Source organism: Onychostoma macrolepis, chromosome 08 (genome assembly GCF_012432095.1).
Source record: "Onychostoma macrolepis isolate SWU-2019 chromosome 08, ASM1243209v1, whole genome shotgun sequence".
Classification (NCBI taxonomy): domain Eukaryota; kingdom Metazoa; phylum Chordata; class Actinopteri; order Cypriniformes; family Cyprinidae; genus Onychostoma; species Onychostoma macrolepis.
The window spans coordinates 27,821,233-27,846,677 of record NC_081162.1 but is presented as its reverse complement, the minus strand read 5'-3'; the positions used below and the strand labels follow the sequence as shown (position 1 = coordinate 27,846,677).

At 35.8% G+C, this 25,445-nt stretch overlaps 1 protein-coding gene across 2 annotated transcripts in view; it reads left to right on the top strand.

Moving 5' to 3' along the window:
* The window catches only part of efna5b (ephrin-A5b), a 122,683-nt gene that overhangs the window by 86,492 nt on the left and 10,746 nt on the right, over positions 1 to 25,445 (top strand). For both annotated transcript variants that reach the window (XM_058784607.1, XM_058784605.1), the window contains exon 2: positions 12,137 to 12,429. In XM_058784607.1, the coding sequence (XP_058640590.1) occupies positions 12,137 to 12,429 (293 nt within the window). The remainder of the gene's footprint in view (positions 1 to 12,136; positions 12,430 to 25,445) is intronic.

Genomic DNA, 25,445 nt, shown 5'->3' with positions numbered 1-25,445 from the left:
TATTTATTACAACAAATATTGTGTTATAATTTTAAGTTTGAGTCGTTTTATTTCTATTTCTATTCTATGTTTTTATATTATTTCATTTTAATTAATGAAAGTGATTTTTATTAGTTTTCTTTTGATAATTTTAGTATTTTAACTTAAACATGTTCTTATTATTTACATATTATCATTTACATTTATTACCAAAATGTTATATAAATATTATTTTTAATATATTACAGTTGCTTACACACAAAATCTTTACTTGTAACACAATTTCTGAAAGCTGACACTCAAATCTGAGAAAACCATTCACTAATTATCAGTCTTTGATTCAGTTTTCAATTTCATAAAACACTTATTGCAAAACACAACACACAATTCTCTATGTAACACACAAAAATCTAACAGGAATTAATATTATGGCAAATATATTTGCAAATGTTTGCTTTCGAGATGTGTTTGTGATATTTTGAACGCAGTGCTTCATTTTGCAAGAGATGCGAGGCATTTCGCATTTTGTGTGCAATTCTTGGATTTGTGTGTAAAGTTTTGAAAAAAGAGGTAAAGTTTTGAATATGTGTGTAAGCAGTTGAAAAAAACTGTAAATATAATATAACTGTATATATAATTCTCCAGTCTCTCACGTTACGCGAGAAAGAGGACAGCGTGGGATCCATTCATTAGCTGCTTTGTGTTTCTTCTGTTTTTTAGGTGACAGTCTTAATTTACCTTTACTCAGAAGATGCAGCAGGCAAAGTAATTATCCACCAAGAGTCCTTGGAAACTGTGATTGCTGTGTGTGTGTGTGTGTGTGTGTGTGTGTGTGTGTAGAGTCACAGAGGCAGATAAAGGCAGTGATAGAGATGTGTGTTCGGGAGAGACGCTGTGATTCTCTGATATCTTAGCATGAATTGTCTCTGATCACATTGGAAGAAGAAATCAGCTGGAATTAAATGAAAATACAAGAACAAATAGAAGAATATCCCGACATGTGTTCAGTTTACACACGAGGCTTTTACACGGCTCTGTTCAATAAAATCATTCACATATGCTGGATGTTTTGCTCTGTGATTCCCAGCTAAGCAAACCAATTCCAGCGGAATCTTTATACTGTAGATATTTTTATTAGTTATTATGTGGTAGGAAATGTTCATCACATATCCACAGTATGAATTTCAGACGTAATGACTGTATTTTTATCACTTAAAAATAAGTAGGCTAATAAGAAATTATTGTTTTAGTATTGTGGTATTTATTAATATTTTGAATTAGCTTTTATTTTAATATTCAGTTTTTAGTTTCAGTAATTCTATGTGCTTTTGTCATTTTTATTCATTTTTTAAATATTTCTATTTAGCTTTTTTTTACATTTAAGCATTTATATTTTGTTTCAGCTTTATTTCAATTAAAAAACTATTTAAATAAATTAATCAAAACATTTAAAAAAATTTAAAAAAATGTTTTAATCATTTTAATTCTGGTTTAAGTTTTAGTGAATGATATCAACAGAAAACATAAATACTATTTAAATATACAGTGTTATTATTATTATTATTTACATTTATTACTACATAAATTTTAATACATAGAATAAGGAGGATCTGAAGGCAGCAGGTCCAGATTGGTTTTATTTCTCTGAATGTGTTTGTCAGGTGACACACGAGTTGATTGATAGCTTCAAGCGATGTGTAAATGGAAATATTCATCTTTACTGAGTGAAGTAAACTCAAGCAGCCTCAATTTACATGATATTATGTAAATCCTTAAGCCAGGAAACCGTATCGGCAAACGAATGTACGAATTTGTGATTTCAAGTTGACTTTCCACACAGTTCTCCTGCAGGGCATAATGAGGATATTTGATAAACATTTTAATAAAGATGGAGCGCGGTTTACACTGACATCGTCCGTTTGTCTTCTTTAAGAAGCTGGAGGAGAGCGGCGTTTTCATGATTTAATCGTCAGTAAATGTGCAGCGCCACAGGGAGCTGAACTCGCTCTGACCCGCAGAGGAGCGCTCAGACCAGACCCTGCCTAACCTCGTTACTGACGATTCATAATTGCAGATGTTTGCTTGTGGCGGTGATTCTGATCAACATGTGCGCTGCTTATGAAATCTGATGCATGAACCTCGCTACCAAACCAGCGTAATGACGGATGACGAGAGGCTGTTTCTGTCCGATCGGCCCTCCTCGAGTCCTCATGACCGCCCAAAATCACAGCAGAAACTAGCCTCCAGATGAACTGCATACGCATCCCGACGTGCATACTTTTACTGTGTACTTGTGATGGGAAAGTACATACTTCAACATATTTAGAAAACAGTAGGCCTGTTTTAGGACACACTGTTACTTTATGAAAGATCATCTTCATCCACAGTTTTTCACACACAAATGCAATTATAAATCCAAAATAACCAGAAAAATGAATCATGAAGAAATGGTTTGTTAATCATGCATATAAGATGACATATAAGGCCTACATTTATATGCACATAAATTATATGTAAATATAAAAAATATTATATACTATATAAATAAAACAGTATTATTAATAATAATAATAATAATAAATAATGATAGTATTCATCATCATATAAAGAATAATATTTTACACACACACACACACACACACATGCACATATACAGTGTGTGTGTGTGCATATATACAGTATGTGTATATAGGCCTATATATATATGTATATATGCAAATTACCCTGAAAAATTAATTGTATTTATTTGTTATAGAAATTTATAGAAATTTGTTTGTTGATTGTGTTTGTTAATTGTGCAAATATAATTATTAACTGCCTTAATTAATTGTATATACAAGTTAATATTAGGTAAATATAAAAATATAATATATAAATAAAACATTAATTTATATATATATATAATTTGGGATATTCTAATCCACAGTTTTTAACATCTTTTAACACAATTTCTACACACAAATGTGCATAATATATAGGTTTATAGGCTATATATAATATATGCTTATATATATAATTATATAATATGCTTATATATATATATATATATATATATAATTTGGGACAGAATAGTCCTAATTTTGCATGCTAACAGTAGGGATTGATGCCCATTTTCTGTTTGGTCTGTTTGATTTTCTCCTCTCTTGTTTCTTGTGGGATCTCAGGCACTTCAAGTTCATACGCGTGTCTTTCTAAACCAGAATCTCCTTGTGGGTTTTGGCGAGGATGTTTGCAAGCCAGACAGAGGAAGTCAAACATGTGTCCAGTATGTGTTGACTGGTGTTTTTAGCCAGAAGCAGGTGAGATGGTCCAACCAGCAGCCCATCAAACCATCAGCACAACTTCCCTCCACATTCTCGCAATGATGGAAATACGGCTGCTGTTTCCATCTCGGCTCGTATGAGAACTCTAGACGCGCACTGGGCGAGCGCCACATGCCTAACCTCCTAAATAGCGTCCCGCTCGACTGCAGAAGGACTTACGATCAGGCCTCTACAGTTACAGATATTACCTGCGCTGCAGCAGCGTCAGGATTTATTGAAGGCAGCTGTTGCTGGTATTCGGCAGGGCTACAGGAGCAGGTGGAGATCTGATATAAAGACAGGCTGTTGACGCCTCCTGTCACGCATCCCACTGCTTTACACGGGAAAAGGGCTCACGATCGACTTCCGAATTCCTGGTCGCTAACGGTCCTCTGGGAACGGGCCAAGAACACATGTAGTGTGGATTGATGATGATTCAATAACAAATGAGGAACTTAATTTCTGATCATAATCACAGCGACTTGTATGTTCATGTCATTTGACAGTTACATGATTGGCATCATTTTATATACACAGATATTATGTAAATATATATATATATATATATATACAGTATATACACACACACATTTTATTAATCTCATCGGAAAGTCTGCGAAATATTGTTTTATATATATATATACACACACACACACACACACACACACACACAACAGTTACTATTATCACTCCGTTTGCAGTATTTCTCACAGCAAGTCTCATGGCGGACAATCCACTATAATTTTTATAAATAATGCTGTTTTTGTGTCACGGAATGTAGTTTTAAGAGTTTTTTTAGGTGAGAATGTAGTTGTTTAGAATTCAATTATGCGGTTTGTTAATAAAGATAATGTCTGTTTAAAAATTTGCTTCAACGTTTTCGGAGATGTGAGCTCCAGGGCGTCAACAGGCATTCAGTGCTCATAAACCCACAGAGAGCAGCCTCACCTCGGCCAGATTTTCTGGAATTTACCACTGGCTCTGATGTCTCTATAGTGGTTAAACATATAATTCATTTTGGGTAAATCTAGCGGGCAGACTTTGGTCTCATTAATCTATTATTTGTTCCAGAGCAAATAGTTTTGGCTGAGGGCAAAGTCTTCTTCGTCTAACTTCAATGCTGTATATCAGAGTACTGCCTTTGTGCTTTTGACTGAATTGCCTAGCAACCTTTATGGTGGCTGCTGTTGTTTAGTAAATATTATTATTCAATAAATAATAGTAATATTTGGTATTGAGAAGTGCTCTGTGTTAGGGTTGTGACGCTGAGGAAATTTCCCCACCGGTTAATCGACGTGTGACAACACCGGTAGTACCGGTATCACCGTGGGGGTGGTGGGGTGGATGGGGTTCCCCTTTTTTCACACTTTCCTTCACTTTTAAATAGCTTGTAAAAGCGGGGTGTGCATTTTACTTTCACTTTCAAATTAGCGGCAATTAGGCATAAAGCACTAGTTCGTTTGAGGTTTCCCTCTTTTCCTCACTTTCCTTCGCTTCTAAACAGCTTAAAAGCGATGTGCGCATTTTACTTTCACTTTCAAACTAGCGTCAATTCGGCGTCAATTCAAGCATCAACAAAACTTCAAATTCAACTTAACCTATATATAAATCATAGAACTTTTATTAACAAAATGAATCAAAATACACCGTTCTATAAGCTATGCCTAATATAAAATAACAAATAACTTACACAAAGTTTAAATAGCCTATAGGTAGGCCTATACAAAACTGAAAATCAGCAAACACTGTGCAACCAATTAAATAAGAAACAAATGTTTAAAAATAACTTCCAAAATCACCTTACATAAACAGCAAAAGTCAACAGGCTTTTCAAAATGCTAAATATTGCTTTTGTATTTCGTTTTGAAACTAAATCTTCCGCTATCATCTTGTCTGTCTCACCCCACTCTTCTTGTCAGTCAGCTCGACTCTCCTCACGTGAATGAAATCTAATCTATAGCCGCTTTTTCACCATCGCACTGAACGGTTCTCTTTCCGTGCAGATCTGAGTTGGCCGGTACAGTTATGATTTCGTTTTCCACTGCGGGGCTGATAACGGATCTCTTTGGAATGCAATTCAGATGCGTCAGTCGTTGCTGTGGTAACACAAGTGTTTACATATGATATCAGGTGTAAATAGCCACCGCGTTATGGAGGATGCTGTATTGAGCAACCGTGTTCAGATTTTAATTGTAGTGTCTGTTCTCTAACTGAACTAAATGAATTTTATTACTATAAAAAATCAAAACGACGGTGGGGGACGGTGCCAGTATCACCGTCTATCGCAGCAAGCCTAGTCTGCGTTTAGATACATTGTTCCGCCATTAGATGGCGACATGTTTTTATGAGTGATTCAGCAGTAAAGACTTTTATATTGAAAGCCTGAAACGCGGTTGTAAACAAGAAAGTTATTTTTACTTTCAGTAACCCCTTGTAAGATGCAGTGCTGTCATTAGAAATCACCCTTAACAGATGAAAGGATAGTATGACAAAGATATCGCTTTCCTCAGCGGACATTCAAACTAATGTTTTATTGTGAATATGAGATTGATCTTAAGAATGAATGTTGTATCTGATGCAGGTAACCACAATTGCTCAGTCAGTCTGTCTCTCATAATACTCTACTCCACTGTTAGTGGTCCTGGTTAGTCTAACACAGACTTTTCCTCACTTTAGTAAGGTTTTTTATTGTATTTATTTATTCATTTATTAATAATAAATAAAAAGAAAACAAGTAGATAGAATAGAGAACGCTAGTGTTAGAGGGTCGATTGTTTTTAATAAACAAAAGAAAACGAGTAGATGAAATAGAATAGATAATGCTAGAGGGTGTTAGAGGGTCAAGTTGTTAATGCATCATATTAGTATTTGTTGTAGTTTGTTTATGCTGATGACAGCATCACTGTAAATACAGTACAGCTATGCATGTTTATGTGAGCTTTGCACAGTGAACAGTGAGAGGTAAATGCAGCTGTCAGCTCCAGCGTGGTAAAACACAGGAGAAACACACGCCGTGGATGTAAAGTAGAATGATTCTGTGTACAGCCGACGGGTATTGAGATGTGTGGAAACAGATGTACAGTGTGCAGAAATATGCCAGAATCTATTACATCCTCATCCTGGACATGCATTTACTCTCCAGAATAGTGCAAAACAGGGTTAGGTATATATATATATAGTCTATATATAAAAACAAAAGTCTATGTTGTGTCTTCATTCAGATGCTCAGTGAACGTGTGTGTTCTCTCAGTCAAGCGCAGTGGGCAGTCACACCTGCAGGTCTTATCACAGAGAATGGTTTTTCTTTCTGTCTGTCGGCGGTCGGAGCAGCGTAATCATTGTGCCGTCAGACGGCACTTCATTGAGTGCTCGGCCGTTTTCAGTGAGCTGTGTAATTGTCATGGATATAGACCAATCAGCAGGCCGTATGGAAGGCCGCCTCAGTCCCAAACAGATCCAGTACAGAGTCAAAGACAGAAAGCGTTGCAAGCTCCTCGGGTTTATAATCAGCTTGTAATAAATGTTCTAAAGTTGGCCGATCCTCCTCTCTGATTACAGAGTGCGGCCGGCCAGAGCTGCGTTTGACCTCAGCTTCTCTCCCAGACAGCTGGAGCATAACAAAGACGTGTAATTATCATAATTTGACAATTAGCTTGCCATCCATTCCCAGTTTTTAATTACTGCCTTTCGTATGACCGGAGCATGGAGGAGTTTTCCTGCAGGAGCAGCAGAACTGAGTTTCTCAATACTTGTTTTTCAGTGGAGGTCGAGAAAATCGCAGTGGAAAAAATCACCCGGATGAATGAAATTAAAGAAAATGTGTGGGATCAATACAAGATCCGGCATCTGTGACATCCGGTCCATTAACACAGAAAATCATTTCCACTTTGTAAAAACAAAGGAAAATTGCATTTACAGTAATGCACTTACAGTGGAAGTCAGTGGGGTTTGATATTTCACCGGATAAACATTTAAATACACACTGTTTTGAAAGTAAAGGCATAACAATTACACATTAACATAATCAAAATTGCAAATAATAATAATAATAATAATAATAATAATATTTGTACATATACCATAACATAATATATATATATATATATATATATATATATATATAATTGTTAATATATTTTGCAATATATTTATATATATGAATATATACATTAATAGAATATTGCAAAATATATTATTATTATTATATTATAAGTTATAAGTTTTATTAAATAAGTAAATTGTATAACATTATTATTAATAGTAGTTATTAATATTATTATTATTATGGTTGTTGCTATTTAGACTGAGACTTTACAGCTCATTAACAATTATAATAATATATATTTTGTGATATATTAATCTTACAGATAGATAGATACTGTATATATGCAGTATATATAATAGTTTTTATTAAGTATATATTGCACAACATTTTTATTTATAGTAGTAGTTATTATTATTGTTGTTATATATACACATAGACACACATACATACTGTATGTATACTGTATATATAATTGCTTTTATTAAATAAGTATATATTGTATAACAATTTTATTAACAGTAGTTTATATTATTGTTGTAGTAGTAGTAGTTGTTGTTTGACTGTTGTGAAAATAATCACCTTGAAAAGTGTCCTAATTAGAGACTTAACATCTTATTTTTGTATTTAAGCTCATTTTCAGGATTTAATATGTGCTGTAATTAAAACACAAACGGCACATTTCTGCTCTCAACCCTCCTGAATGTCTTGCCCATAGACTTCCATTACTGTAAATGTGCTTCGAGCTTGTTGAAATTATTTTTGCTAAATTAGGTCCTGTTACACACACAACTGAACACAGGATGTTTGTGTCTGACTGTATTTTTTTGAAAGACAGCAATAGAATTGAATTTAAAATAGATTGCCAAGAGGTTCCTGGAAATCCGAGAATTTATGTGCAGACGACGTGATATCAGTAACAAATAAAAACAGATTAAAACCTTGCTAGACTTTACAGGGACATTCCTCAAATGAATAATATTCAGGATCCTGGGGATTCAAAAGAAATATTGCAACTCTATTCTCTCTCATCCAGAGAAACGTAATATTCATTTTCAACAATCTGTCTGTATTTCTGCAGTTCTTGGCGTGAGATCTTCAGAAGCAGCGTCTACTGAATATTTGTTTTGTAACCAATTAGAACCGCCGTTCTTCATACGGAGCTCAAGATGAGAGAAAAAGCTTGTGATATTCATTTGTGTCTATTGAAATATTGTTTATGAAAGTTCAAAAGACCACACGCTCCTTCAGCTCTGAAGTATGTGTCTATGAATTTATATTTTATGGATAAGAGCAGATATTTCCAAACCTCTGCTCTTACAATAAATCTCGGCATTTCCCTCCGAAAGCAAAAAAATATAGTACTGTAGTACTGAATGAGTTTTTAGTAGCCACATTTACTGTATTTATTTACCATGATATTTACATAGTGCATTTAAGCTAGAATACACTTAAGTTTAATGATCTTTCAGCAGCAATAAAATCAATTAACCATAATAAAAATAAGTCCTAAGAATGTTTTGCTAATGTTCCCATTCAATTATGAAAACGTTATTTCTTAAAGTTCTCAGCACAAACAAAACATACAGATTTTTTTTTTTTTTTTTTAACATAAAAAAAAAAAAGAAAAAAGGTTTTCTTGATTATGTGAATGTTAGAGAAACCATTAAGGAAATTTTCAATTTTATAATTTTGCTAATATTATAGGAATATATAATATATAATGTGTGTGTGTATAATAAAATATTTATATATTGCAAAATATATATATATATTTGTTTTATTATTACTATATAAATTATACAGAATAATTGTTTAAATAAATAAATAAGTATATTATTATTATTATTATTATTATTATTATTATTGTTGTTGTTATTATTATTGTTATTATTATTTGGACTGATATGATAAAACCATCTAGAAAAGTAGACTATTTAGAGACTTTATAGCTCATGTTTGTATTGAAGATGCAATATGCGCTTAAATAAAGTGCTAAGAACATTTTGCTCATATCAAGTTAATAAAAAAGTTAACCATCTGAAATAAATAGTAAGTAGTTAAAAAAAAATAACTGAAATGATTCACAAAAATGTTCCATGATCAATATATAAATAAAGAATATATAAAAATAAAAAAAATAAAAATATATATTTTAAATCTTATAAAAATAAAATAAAAAGTTTTAAATCATTTTTTTTCTTCAGCCAGTTAACAAAGCAACATTTCTAATTTTTGATTAGTTTAGCTTGAAATACTAAATCGCTAAAACCAAATCCACAAAAAGATTTTACAGCTGTAACATACCATTTACCGTTTGTAACAAATGGTAACATTTTACTATGTAACATGGTTACAAAGTTAATTTTAGTAACTAACATTAACTAACAATGAGCAAGTTATGTGTCACAGTGTTTTTTAGTATTTATTAGTTTGTTAGTTCATATCAACTCAGGTCCATTAAATAAAATTATTAGATACAACTTTTAAAAGCTGAACGTTCCATGAACAACGTAAAGTAACATTTTGGTAATGTTACCAGATAACGTTTAATGAACGTTCTATAAACATTATCGGAAGACGTTTGTTTATAACATTGAAAGAACCTTGTCAGAACCTTAATAACCATTAGCTGGATATGCATTAATCACTTTTCAGTTTCTTGCATATAGAATGTATTTATTCCAGATGTGAATACTCTGACGGTCTGGTGTTGATGAACTGTGGTGTGTGTTAATTGTCTGTCCTCGCTGTTTACACCTCCAGAACATCAGCGGCTCCTGCTGCGGGTGAGAGAGGGGCGCTAATGAAGCGTGCCATCATTGAGAAGAGGATTATTAACTTTGTTAATTGAGTTGACTGTGTGTGCGGATGCAGATTGAACGAAGAGAGGTTTTCTGTGTGCTCTTGAATATATTTGGCCTGGATCGCTCTCTGCCCATTTGACCCTGTGATTTATTTTAGCTCTAGACTGTCAGCAGCATCGCTGTTCGCAGCACGCTTTGATTTCTGATTTAAAGCAGCTATAGAATGGTTTTTAACTCTGTTTCGGTGGAATTCAAGGATGGAGAATTTCAATTAAAAGTTTCCACAAGCTTCTGTCAGGCCATTTCTCTAACTGATTCTCAATTAAAACTTTGACCTGCCTGAGAAATGGCTGTTTAGCGACAGGAATGAGGTTGTTTAGTCATTCGTTGAAAGTTTAGAGAACGAGGTGGAGAGTATTTACAGGTGATGCATGTACACGAGGGTCAGCGGCCCAAAGGGAGAAATACTGTCACTTTGACGAACATTCGTTTAGAGTCAGTCAGAGGTCATTCTCTTTAACGCTTACCGCTGCTCATTTTCACATACTTTGTAATGTTTTGAGAACCAAATAAGGGCACATTATGCATTTCATCGGTGAGATGATAGCAGATTCGCTTGCCATCCGTAAACACATCAGGCACGCATTTGGACATGTTAGTCTCTTTTGTGATTAATGAGATCATTCCTTGTGTTGCACGTTGGAGTTGTTTCAAGATGCTTGGCAAACAAGTCAGAGGAGAGTTTGGAAGCAAACCAGCACTCATCTCAGTAATATGTATCGTATCTCAACCTAAGGTTATTAGCGGTAACAAACTAAAAATAAATAAATAAACAAAATGAATGTTAATTTAAAAAAAAAAATACAGTATATATATATATATAAATACAAAAGATATATTTTTAATATACTAAAATAAAAAAAAACAAAATATATATATATATATTTTTTAATTTGAACATTTTATTTCAGCTTGTTTATTTCAACATTTCTCATTTTCATTTAGTTTAACTTGAAGTACTACAATCACTAAGACTAAATAAAATAAAATGGTAACACTTTACAATAAGTTTCCATTAGTCAATGTAACTAACATAAAATACTTTTTTTTAACTTACAAAAGTAAACTAAAATTAAATATAAATAAAATAAAAACAGAATAAAATTACATTTTAAAAATTTTAAAAATTTAATAAAACTAAACTAAAATAAAATATAAAATGAATAAAATTATTATATTTTGAATAAATCTTATTTTATTTCAGATAGTTGCAAAGGGAAAATTTCTCGTTTTCGTTTAGATTAACTCAAAGTACTTCAGTCGCTAACTAAATGAACTAAAACAGTAATACTTTAGTAACTAACATTAGCTAACAATGCGCAATATATTAGTTAAAATATTTATTAATCTTTGTTAGCCTTAGTTTATAAAAATACAACTGTTCACTGATATTAATAGATAAATACTCTATAAGGAAATGTTGAAATTCACATTAACTAAGGTTAATAAATACTTTAGAAGTATTTTTTATTGTTAGTTCATATTAACTAATATAATTACCTAATGGTAACAAATGGAACCTTATTCTAAAATGTTACAACTACAACTAATAAATTTGATAAAAACTGTGTAGATATATTAATAAAAATGACAACAAATTAAAATAAAAGCAAAAATTTAAATTCAAATATAATTCAAAATATAAAAAAAACTGAAATAGTATATCAGTGATACTAAAACTCACTGCCTCAAAATACTGAGTGATTTAAGAGCATCATCTCATATTTACTGGAAGATCGTTTTGGCTTAGAAGAGCATTCATTTCAAAGCAAAGAAGCGGTTTCAGTCTCGTGTTCCCGTCGCTTTGAAAAATTAAGCAAATATTTGCTTGTGCAATCCATCACACATTTCTCTCTGGAATCGAACAGTCTTTCGGATGCATGAAGCACTCGGTAGGAGAAGCGTAGGATTGTTTTCTAATGCATCTGGCTCTCTGTATCCTGCAGGTTTCACCGTGGAGACTATCACATCGACGTCTGTATAAACGACTACCTGGATGTGTACTGTCCGCACTATGAGGACTCGGTCCCTGAGGAGAGAACTGAGCGCTATGTGCTCTACATGGTCAACTACGACGGCTACAGCACGTGTGACCACACGGCCAAAGGCTTCAAGCGCTGGGAGTGCAACCGGCCGCACTCGCCCAACGGCCCGCTCAAGTTCTCCGAGAAGTTCCAGCTCTTCACACCTTTCTCGCTGGGCTTCGAGTTCCGGCCGGGCCGAGAGTATTACTACATCTGTGAGTATGAGAGCGCAGATCAGCTTTACAGGAGAAGTCCGACTAAAGACCATAGGCCGATTTAAAGGGGTCATCGGATGCCCATTTTTCACAAGTTGATATGATTCTTTAGGGTCTTAATTAAAAGTGTATATCATACTTTGTTTAAAATTTCTCAATGGTAGTGTAAAACAACACCCCTTTTACCCTGTCTGTTCACAGCGAGCTGTTTTGGTGCATGTCCCTTTAAATGCTAATGAGCTCTGCTCTCTTCCATGGGCTCGAGCAGTTCTCATGAGACTGTAAACTTTAGCAGCATTCGTCGAGGAACTTGCATGTTATTAGTTTCATATAACTTATACTGACTTCTTCTGTAGGTGAAGCTGAATCACGAGCAAACATAAACGCATTTAGGTAGATCGGGGGGTGCATTCCCTTCGAAAACAAAGCTAATCCACTGCATCTTCAGAACGGCTTGATTTGAGAAAGGGGTTATTATATATCGGGATTTTAAAAAAACACTGGGTGGACTTTTATCATTATAGGGTGGTTGTGTACAAACACTGCCAACACACATTTATGTTCAAACAACATGTAAAAGTGAATTTTGCATCCGATGACCCCTTTAAAATCAAACATGTCAGTCATGAAGTTATGGTTGCATCTTTAAATAGAGAGAATATAGCAGTTTGGCATTTTAAGAGTTAACACAGTAAACCTTTACCAATTATTTAAAAATAAAATAAAGAACATATAAACTGTATTAAAACTATTAAATAAATAAATATAGATTTATATTTGATTTATTTTAGATTTATTTATTTAGTAACGTACAATAGCAACCACTGCAGATAAGTGAAGGAGAAAGGATGGATGGATGCAGGTATATTTTAATATTTTTTTTATAACATACTCATCATTAACTCATGGTTGTTCGTATTCAGGGTATGATTGTTATGGGGTGGGTTCAATGTAATTCTCCAAAAATCAGACTGTAAAAAACAAACATACAGAAAAACAGTAAACCTTTAACATTATATACAATTAAAAAACATAAGAACTTATGATTATTAAAACTGTATTAAAATTATTATTTATAGGTTTCAAATTATGTACATATAGTCTCATATATATATATATATATATATATAGTAATATTAATTTTATTATTATTATTTTATCGTTTATATATATATATATATATATATATATATATATATGTACAACATCTATGCAGTGTAAATTTCTTTGCATAAAAGCAACTGCCAAATGCATAAATGTAAATACCATGAGGGTAGATTTTAAAGTTTGTTATAAGATTGGCTTGTTTAAGCAAGCTAAATGAGATATAAACATGACGTCATACTGTAGAGTTTCATTATTAGGTGAAATATCAGTCAGAAACCAGAAATACCAGTTCATCCAGGTGTGTTTTGTTTTTTTCAACTTCTCTCATTTCTGATGGAGTTTGATGTGTTTAGGGCCGCAGGTTGTTTCATTTCAAGCGTAATAAAAGTTTATTTCCCTCACTGTATGTCAGTGACAAAGCCATTTGCACATAATTCTCAACTGCATGGAGACTATAAGAAAATGCAATGTTTTCTCTCACTGGGTCGAGGCTGTAAATTTTGAGATTCGCTCCCAAGGACGAACGCATATGAAATCCAGGCAGGGCAGAAATCAATATGAATCAATATTCTTTGGGAAGAAAATGTGATTCGAGGGTTTCGCTGAAGGACACCTGTCGACAAGCTGAGATGAAAACACAGGCAAACCTCATTAGTTTTCATTCATAATGTGGAGCGCGGCCTCCTGCAGGACCTTCATATCGTTACACGGAGAGTCGTTATTATGTGCTTGACTAGCTGGTGCTGCTGAGGACAGGAAAATCATCCAGCATATCGCTCTTCTCACGAGTCCCATCATCCTCGCTCGCGGTCTAAAGCGAACATCTGTGAAATACGTTTGCCCTCTCTGACTGATTGTTCTGTCTCACTGCACGGATCCGTACGTCTCGCGCCGCAGTCTTTATTCAGCTCCTGCCAGATAGATCTTGGCAGCTTCTGTCTCTCTGGCGAACATCATAATTAATATACATCACGACAATCATGTTGAACATAATTCCAAACAGAAAGTCAGAGCTGAAGCTGAAGTCCCATTTTTAGCTGCCATATTTTACAACGACTCGTTTCGCAGACACTGAAAGAGTCGACGGTATTATTAATATCTGTATTAAGAAAGATGATTTCGCAATTAGGGACGGTTAAAGACGTCAGCTTTCTCTGGCAGGAATATTTAAGCAAATGTTCAATTAAAACTTCCTTTCTAGTTCATCCGTCAAGCCTTCATTTCAAGTATAATGAAAACTGTCAAACTCCTTTTTAATAGCGTTTTATATCATGCTGACGTCCATATCATTGCACATTTCTTAATTATATTATTCAACTGATTGATTATGCTGATGTTCACTGAATGTTTATTTGGTCATATCTGCCGACGGTGACCTTGACCTTTAAGGTCAGAGACTAAAACTAGACCGAACTAGTGGTTAGCTGGTTAGACTGCGAAACGCATCTTTCTCCATTGACAGACATTCAAAATGTATATGTTGTAAGCAAAATAGAAATATTATACTTATTAAATTTGTAAGAAAATATTGTAAATACTTAGCCAGTGTTTATTTTTATAATTTTTTTTTAAATTTAATTTAATTTTATATGAATTATATTATTAATTATGTTATAATTGTTTTATTTGTATTCTATTTCACTCTTTTTTTTAATTATGTTATATTTTGGCTTTTTTTTTATTATTAATTAATTAATTGTTTTTTTTCAGGCTCAGGATTTGCAAAATAGTTGGTCAAGTTATTTATTAATATTTATTATTTATGTAAATTGCATTTATACAATTTATTTAGATTGTGCTTCATACAACACAGATTGTTTCAAAGCAGCTTCACAGTAATAAACGGAAAAATAGTGTGAATGTTGCAAAATTCCATAATATTTTAAATGTCTTTTCAACTATAAAGCTGTGTCATTATTCAGCTCAAATCAGTTCAGTGTTGATTCAATTCAGTTCAATAACAGTGTCAAGTTCATCAGTCATGCAATAACAAAAGGTATGGACACTAGTTCAGTCTAACTACGTTTTACCCAGTATTTATGTGATGTTAAATTTTTATAGTGTTGATCACAGCTCGCTAGCTTAGCAAATTTTAAATGTCTGTTTTCATGGATTGTTGTTGATTGAATTTTCACGTGAACTACAGAAGATCATTATAGTGTCGTTACTGATGCTTTCAGATGGTGGTTATCCGTGACATTTCTCTAAATCAATGTTTGAAGAGACACGGCGCGTCTGGAGCAGTCGTGAAGGTGGCGCTCAGTAGAAATGTTATCGCTCGCTCTGATTGCGTCTGTTCCTCACTGACTGACATTATCACTCCAGACTGTCACGTCTCTCTCTAATAGCAGCAGCTGAGAAAAGTCTGCCGGATTTTTAATGGCACTCTTACCTGTTTATACACTGCAAAAAAAAAAAAAAAAATAGTATTTTGTATTTTTGTCTTGTTTTCCATTAAAAATATCTAAAGATTCTTAAATCAAGATAAATTTACCTGAGAAGCAAAGATGGTAGATGTAGATGGTAAAGAAACCAGCTTTTGGGTGTTGCTATGCAGTTGCTAAGGTATTAATATGTGATTGCTAGGGTATTCTGTATGGTTGCCAAGGTGTTGCTATGTGGTTGCTAGGGTGTTCTGTGTGGTTTCCAGGGTGTAGCTATGCAGTTGCTAAGGTGTTAATATGTGATTGCTAGGGTGTTCTGTATGGTTGCCAGGGTGTTGCTATGTGATTGCTAGGGTGTTCTGTGTGGTCACCTAGGTATTGCTAGAGTGTTCTGTGTGGTTTGCAGGGTGTTGCTTTGTGGTCGCTAGGGTGGCCTGTTTGGTTGCCAGGGTGTTGCTACTGTATGTAGTTGTTAGGGTGTTGTGTATGGTTGCCATGTTGTTGCTGTTTGATTGTTAATGTGTTCTGTGCAGTCACCAGGGTGTTGCTATGCAGTTGATAGAGTGTTCTGTGTGGTTTCCAGGGTGTAGCTATGCAGTTGCTAAGATGTTAATATGTGATTTCTAGGGTGTTCTGTGTGGTCACCTGGGTGTTGCTATGCAGTTGCTGGAGTGTTCTCTGTGGTTTCCAGGGTGCTGCTACTTTATGTGTTTGCTAGGTTGGTCTGTGTGGTTTCCAGGCTGTTGCTATGTGATAGCTAGGATGTTCTGTGTGATCACCAGGGTGTTGCTAAGCAGTTGCTAGGGTGTTCTGTGTTGATGCTATACAGTTGCTAGCTTGTTCTGTGTGGTTGCCAGGTTGATGCTATTGTATGTGTTGGCTAGGGTGTGGGGGGTGGGTGTTTTTCACCAAGGTGTTGCTATGCATTTGCTACGGTGTTGCTTTGTGATTGCTAGGGCATTCTGTGTGGTCACCTGGGTGTTGCTATGTGGTGCTATGTCTGTGTGGTTACCAGGGTGTTGTGTATGGTTGCCATGGTTTTGCTGTTTGTTAGTGTGTTCTGTGCAGTCACCATGGTGTTGCTATGCAGTTGCTTAGGTGTTCTGTGTGGTCACAGGGGTGTTGATATAGGGTTGCTAGGTTGTTTTATGTTTAAGGGTGCCAGTAATACCAGTGTGTGTAACACAGTCTGCAAACAATATAACATCAAAAGCTCCAATTCTTTTTTCTACATCAATAAAACAGCTCGCTGTGACACATGTGGGCATGCGTTCAGCAGCAGTGTGTTGTTTTACAAATGTGCCTGTGATTTTCATTAGTCAGAGATTTGTATTGTGATCACGGTATTACAGCTTATTTGAAATGTGGATTAAAATGACAAATTGCTGTTTGCAAGATGAAAAAGTCCCCGTCTTGTGTTCTTTCAGTGCGGTCAGTGAGGTTTTGTGTTTTTATGCTGTTATCCAGTTGAGCAGGTTAATCGAGACATGAGGTGAAATCAAACAAGGATGTAATTCATCATGTTTTTTGTCTCAGAGAGGAGACGGTGTCCATCAGGAGGGATTTCTTATCTGAGACAAACGCTGTTTTTCTTTCTGCGCTGCTGTAGAAAGTGATGCTGAAAATGGAAAATGCAGGAAGCTGTTTAGTGACGTTCACATCTGCAGCCTATTGAGCTGAATACAGTGTGAGCCATGTGAGCATGTCCCTCTGAGGTCAAAGGTCAGGGCGCACTGCTGACCCCCCCACCTCGAAATGCTTGAGACAGCATCTTTTTCTAATATTGTGAATATTGTTAAGGATGGATTTTAATCTCTCAAGGTCTCCAAATCCAATATTACAGGAGGGAGTCAGTGGATGAGAGGAGAATGAATCACATTTTTTGTCTGACACGAGTGGAATTGGAAAATCTTGATGCAGTTTGGAGTGTCAGGAACGGCGCGGGGGGTTTATGACCTCACGGACGCATATTAAATCACGCTTTACCCTCTCTGGCGACTGTCTAGCAACTGCCGCAGGTTTGATAAATGCTGTAAGGGATGCAGTCGCTATCAGAGTTGGTGCCGTTCAGAATTACAATTGTAGTGACTTTTAAATTGCTGGATTTGAATAAGAACAATGAACAGGATTCCGATATATATATATATATATATATAATTCAAACATTTGGGGTCAGTACTTTTCTGCTTACCAAGGCTGAATTTATTTGTTAATATTATAAGTGTAATTTTTATTTGTAACATTATTTTAAATTAATAAGTAATTAATCCAAATGTGCAATTCAGTAATTTCCTCTTCCTTTCATTCCAATTCAGCATCCTGCATGTTGTGGTCAATTCAATTTAAACTCACACAAAGGAAGCCCATTCTTAAATTCTGTATTTTGCCTGACCCTGGTTGTCATGGTAACGGTGAGCCATTTGCATGAGCGCAGTGATGTAGATCAGTTTAATGACAGACAAACTCAGTTTATTATATTTCTGTGCATGAGCCGCAGACGGAGCCAGCACATCTCTCACGTTCATGAAGACTCCTGGCGTTTCATCGCCTCTCCTGCGGTGTGAAGGAGCACGTCAGCCATTATCATGCCTTTGATGAATGGAACCTTCTCCTTCTCTTTGTTTTGTTTCGTCTGATTCCCTTCTGCATCCTCTGGGTCGCAACACTTCCCGGCGTCCTGCTGTTTTCCTCTTCCTGTGTGTGTGACTGTAACATTCGGTGGCACACAGCCCGGACCTGCCTGCCCGCCTGCCAGACAGCATCTTACACTTACTGAAAGACGCTGCCAAAGAGCGTCTGTGAGCGGATCATCACACACTCACACACACACACACACACACACACACTCGCTCGCCAGAGGCTATGCACTTCCGGAGACCATGTCTGTGAATGGCATCTGTATGAATTCTCCCAATGTGTTTTCACTTTAGATTGAAGTGCGATCCGTGTGCCTGCAGATCTGTAAATGAATATGAACTGCATCAGTAAATAACATGTTTACTGTTGTTGCCAGTGTGTTGCTATGCAGTTGATTGGGTGTTCTGTGTGATGTTCTGCCTAATTGCCAGGGTGTTGCTTTGCAGTTGCTAGGGTGTTCTGCCTAGTTGCCTCTGTGTTTCCAAGGGGTTGCAGTTGTTAGGGTGTTGCTATGCATCAGTAAAAAAAATTAAAAAACATGTTTAGAGTGGTTGCCAAGGTGTTTCTTTGCAGTTGCTAGTGTGTTCTATGTGATTGCTAAGGTGTTCTGCCTATTGCCTGGGTGTTTCCAAGGGGTTGCAGTTTTTAGGGTGGCGCTATGCCTCAGTAAAAAAAACGTGTCTACTGTGGTTTCCATGGTGTTGCTATGTGATTGCTAGGGTGTTCTGCCTAGTTGCCTGGATGTTTCCAAGGGGTTGCAGTTGTAAGGGGGTTGCTATGCATCAGTAAACAAAAGAAAAAAATACATGTTTACAGTGGTTGCCAGGGTGTTTCTTTGCAGTTGCTAGTGTGTTCTATGTGATGGCTAGGGTGTTCTGCCTAGTTGCCTGGGTGTTTCCAAGGGGTTGCAGTTGTTAGGGTGTTGCTATGCCTCAGTAAAACAGGTGTTTACAGTGGTTTCCATGGCGTTGCTATGCAATAGCTAGGTTGTTCTGCTTGTTTGCCTGGTTGTTTCCAAGGGGTTTTAGTTGCTAGGGTGTTGCAATGTGGTTGCTAGGATGTTCTGTCTAATAAACTATAATAATAATGAACTTTATTTTTATGTAGCGCCTTTAAAGCAGCTTCTCAAGGCACTTCACATAATAAAACAAACAGGTAAAAATGCAACACATCCAGGGGGGAAAAAAGCAAATTAAAAGAACAGACTAGATTATAACATTTTAGAAAAATTGAAGAAAAAGATGACCTAAAAAACTGCTTATTTTAAATAAGATTTAAAAGTACTAAAATTCTGTGCATTCTGTTTAGGTGCCAGGGTGTTGATAGGGTTTTACAGTTGTTAGGGTGTTGCTACGCATTAGTAAATACCATGTTTACAGTGGTTGCCAGGGTATTGCCATGTGATTGCTAGGGTGTTCTGTCTGGTTGCCTGGGTGTTTCCAGGAGTTTGCAGTTAGTGTGTCGTTATGCATCAGTTAAAAAAAAAAAAACATTTACAGTGGTTGTCAGGGTGTTGCTGTGCAGTTTCTAGGGTGTTCTGTGTGATTTCTAGAGTGTTCTGCCTAGTTGCCAAGGTGTTGCTGTTGTCAGGGTGTTGCTTTGCAGTTGCTAGGGTGTTTTGTCTTGTTGCCAGGATTTTGGAGTTGTTAGGATGTTGTTATACAGTACAGATGCTAGGGTGTTCTGTCTAATAGACCAATTTCATGTAGACGTCACAGTTACGTCAGTCACAGCTGCGCGCGCATTGTGGTGGCAGAAACACATGGTAACAAGCGGAGTGAAACGGGGAAAATCCGAATAAGAGAATAAGAGATAAATAAGAGATAAAATGTACTGTTGTGCCTTTGGATGTCAGAATCGGAATGCAAATAATTTTTTATAGAATACTGTCGTCAAAAACCCCATTTGAAGCTAAACGCAGACGTTTAAACGGACAGACTAATGAATGAAACCTGCTATGATTACTCTACTTTTAAAGCATAAATTTGATTTAAACAATTGGTCAACATAATATTCACATATACAGTTCATAGGGAATATATTATATTTGTCCTACATTTACAGCATGAAATAGTATTTAAACCTATACCAATTTACATCACGTTACCTATTTTATCCCACAATTCTTTTTGAGACTTTTTTTTTTTCAACTTTATATTTCGTATTTCGGACTTTATAACTCAATTTAACTCAACAATAGCGAGTTTGTCCATTCTGAGGGGAAAAAAGCCAGATGTGTGGGATATAACTCAAAAGAGAGAATGACCAGTTGATTTTTCTTATCAGACTTGCGCGATATAATCTCGGAATTGCAAGAATAAAGTCAGAATTTTGAAATATTGAAATTTAAATTTGAACGCTGCTGCCACTGCCAGACAAAATAAAAAAATAAATAATAAATAAAAAAAATAAATAAACGACGACAGCTGTGGATAAACGAGATAAAGAGCGGACTGGACAGAAACAATCATCAGAAAAGCTCACGTTTGCAGGCGCACATTTCTTATCGGAAAAGATTCAATAAAGTATTGTCTTTTGTTGTTATGAGCGCATCTAAAGATTTCTTATGGATCTCAGTACTATGTCGTGTATGAAATAATGTCTGCGTGCATGTGAGTAAAACAACAAACTGACGATTTATATGCTTAATCATGTGTAATTGTATATACATTGTTATGAGTAATTGTGGCTGGAATAATAATGTAGCTGTAAAAATAGTTGCCTGCTGAAATTGAAATATATATTACATCTTCATAGATACACGGTGAGTTTGTCTTTACGATACACGTTAGTTGTGATCACTCAAGCGGAGGTAATCCTGTCAGATCGTCCATGCTTTGAGTGAGTACAGGTCGGCCAATTTCGTCCGTTAAAGTTAACCTTTTCAAATAACGCAGTCCCGTACAGTATGCAGGTATGCAGCCCTTACATATGCAGGTAAAATCGGAATTTCTCAAGTTATTGTTAAAAAAACAAGCTAACAGACCAGGTCAGGGGGATCTTTCTGCCATCACCGAAGCTCCGCCCACAGAAAAACGTCACAATGTTTACTAACAGGAAATTGGTCTATTGCCTGAGTCTTAAAAGGGGGTTGCAGTTGCTAGGTTGTTGCTATGCATTAGTAAAAAACATGTTTACAGTGGTTGCCAGACTGTTGCCTTGTGATAGCTAGGGTGTTTTGTCTAGTTGCCAGGGTGTTGGCAGGTTTTGCAGTTGTTCGGGTGTTGCTATGCAGAAGCTAGGGTGTTCTATGCAGTTGCTAGGGTGTTCTGTCTAGTTGCCTGGGTATTTCCAGGGGGTAGCAGTTGCCAGGGTGTTGCTTTGCAGTTGCTAGGGTGTTCTGTTTAGTTGCCTGCATGTGTGTTTCCAGGAGGTTGCAGTTGCTAGGGTGTTGCTATGCATTGGTAAAAAAACCATCTTTACAGTGGTTGCCAAGGTGTTGCTATGTGGTTGCTAGGGTGTTCTGTATGGTCTGTATGAAGTGGAATCCATGTTTCCTGCCTGCAAATCTTCTGATGAATGTGAACGCAGATGTATCAGTAATAACATGTTTACAGCAGGAAGAGACTCTTCAGTGTAGAAGACCTGTCTGAGGTCCATCTGTAATATTTGTTTCATGGCCCTCTTTTTCCATTGATGGCCTTTAAATATCAGTGTATTCTGATTGGGAAAATATCTTTTGCAACATGTGTATTGCTAATATTTCATTATATTACAGGAGATGTTTTTGGAGGCTTTTAAAATTGTGAATTTGTGTTATTGCCACAATGATGGAAGTCTCTGGTGTCTTGTAGAAATTAAAAGCACATTAAATTACAATGTGTTCCCTCCAGATTAACAGTGCAGTTGAGCTGAATTGGCAGTAATGAGAACATGTTTAAACACATGATGAGCACCTGCTGCTGATCCACTGCATGGTGTGAATGAGTCTGTGTCGTCTCCTCTGAAAGTCTTACTATCATACTGAGATGGCAGAGAGATGGAAATATGTCAACATCCCTTATTCAGTTTCACACTTTTCAGGCACTATTTCAATAACTAGTTTTTTACATTGATGAATGTGAGTAATGCAAAACTCGCTAAACTAACTAGAGGATTCAAGGTGGATGCCAAGGTGTTGCTATACCGTTTCTAGGGTGTTCTATTTAGTTTGGTTGGTTGTTGCAAGGATGTTCTGGGTGGTTGCCAAGATGTTGCTATGCAGTTACTAAGATGTTGCTATACAGTTTCTTTGTTTGGTTGCCAGGGTGTTTCTATGTGATTGCTAGAATGTTCTGTGTGGTAGTCAAGGTGTTCCTATTGTGGTTTCTAGGGTGTTCTGGCTGGTTAGCAAGGTCTTGCTATGAAGTTACTAGGGTGTTACATTGTGGTTGTTAGGGTGTGGTTGCCAGAGTGTTACTATGTGATTGCTAGGGTGTTTTGTGTGGTTGTCAGGGTGTTGCTATGGGATTGCTAGGGTGTGTAGTTGCCAAGGGGTTGCAAGGGTGTTTCAGTTGCTAGGGTATTGCTCTACAGATGCTAGAGTATTCTGTGTGGTTACCGGGTTGTTGCTATGTGGTTGCAAGGGTGTTCTGTGTAGTTTCCAGGGTGCTATTGTTGCTAGGCTATTGCTCTGCAGATGCTAAGTTATTCTGAGTGGTTACCAGGGTGTTGCTATGCATGTCTTTGTAATTGCCTTTTTAGCAACTTATTTTATATGTGTCAAAATTTTTTATATTTTCATTGAACTTTAGGTTACACAAGTGAATTGCATATTATGTATGATGTTTTGTCTTATATAGGGATCACAGGTGTGTACATACACCTGTGAACCTGTAACACTTCAATCTCTCTCTTGCTCTCTCTCTCTCTCTCGCTCTCTCTCTCACACACACACACACTCTTTCTCTTTGTCTTTCATTTGCATGTACATGATGAGAGAGACAGCAGCACTAAAGCGGAGAGTCAGATGAGGGCTGTGAGAAATACTCTTCATCTCTGCTGATGCTATTAGTCGAGGCTCTTTATGCATGAGGACAAATTGAGAAAGCTCTGCCGCTGGCTACGGTGCTCAAAAGAGAGCGCTGTATATTTAATAGTTCTGCATTCGTATGTTGTCTTTGTCAAATGAAATAAATGCTGATTAGCATACTTGCCCAAAGGGTGGGCTGACTCTGACAGGAGCACACGCTTGCCAGATTTCCAATCGGAAAATTTGTTTGATTATTAAGCCGCATTCAGGAGAAGTGCAGGAGGCAGAGTTCCTGGAAATGTGTTCATCTCATTACAGCACACGTGGCAAACTTGTTTCTGTCTACAAATTGTACATTGTTCGGGTAGTTGGTGCTTAAAGGTTTGGGGCCAGTAAAAAAAAAAAAGTTATGTTTTTGAAAGAATTCTCATATGCTCATCAAGGCTGCAGTTATTTGTTTAAAAATATAGTAAAAACAGTAATAATATGAAATATTTCTACAAAATGTAATTTATTTCTGTGATCAAAGCTGAATTTTCAGCATCATTACTCCAGTCTTCAGTGTCACATGATCTTCAGAAATCATTCTTGTGCTGCCCAATATTTTTGTGGAAACTGTGATACATTTTATCTTTCAGGATTCACAGATGAATTGAAAGTTCAAAAGAACAGCATTTATTTGAAATACAAATCTTTTGTAACATTATAAATGTCTTTATTGTCACTTTTGATCAATTTAATACATCCTCGATGAGCATTTATTTAAAAAAAAAAATACTGACCTCAAACCAAAAAAACATTTATTATAAATATCTAAAATATAATTAAATGTTCTTCAAAGAATACCATGGTTAAAAAAAGAGAAACATGGTATTACAAAGTCCAAAAACTTTCTGTAAGTGATGTACCATAACATGTTGCCGCAAATGCAATCCAGTTTAGCAAGCAGGAATACACTGACAGTTATGTGTTTCTGTTTGTTGGGTTTATTTGGCTCTTGCTTTGTGAAACTATCATTTGGATTCATGACATGCTTCAGGTGTTTGTTTTATTCCATTAATAAACTCGAGCGGCACAGAATACTGATCAGGATTGTGTTTCACTTCATAAATGTGCATTACACATACAGATGTCACTATTAAACTGTCAATATGTGATGATTTTAAGATATTCAGTATGTTTCATAGCAGATTGAAATGCTAAATGAACGATTTTGAGCCACCGTTAGATATCGGTGTAACATTTTGCATTTAAAAGCATGAGAAATAATAATCACATTTTAAGTGAAACATCAGTATACTGATGCAATTTTGATGCATGGAAATCAAAACTGACCCTATTTACTTTCATAATGGTGTCATTGTGGCTGTCTCTGAAATCAATTCCCTATAGATAAAATCAAGTCCTGGCCTACATTTATTGTCCATCTGTTTCATTCAGAATGCATCACATTATGGAGGTAAACGGCTTGTGATTGTTGACTCTGAAGTGTTAAAAGACAGTGTGGATTATAATATAGGAACTCTACACATCCCACACACACCACAGCACATTCCCACCAAAGATCACAGAATAAAATCCCCTGTTGAGAGTAATTAGCCTTAATTAGTCTAAGCGTTGAACTTGCACTGTGCTGTCCGTCTTAATAAAGCTCACAGAATAACCTCAAATGAACATAGAATTCCTCAGAGTTTTCTCTTTCACGGCTTAAGAAACTTCACATTTATGACTCATTGAAAGAGCTGATTGCTTGCCGTTTCTCCTAAAATTGCTAAGTAAAAATAGACATTAATAAGTCAAATGTTGACAGATGCAAAGCACAGATCATTTAGTCTTGGGAGAGTTGTGTTTTGAGTTCATACTGAGATCTTTGGCATGTTGGCTAATTTCTCAGACACTGTTCAATTCTTCTTCTTTTTTTCCAAAAGAAAAATACT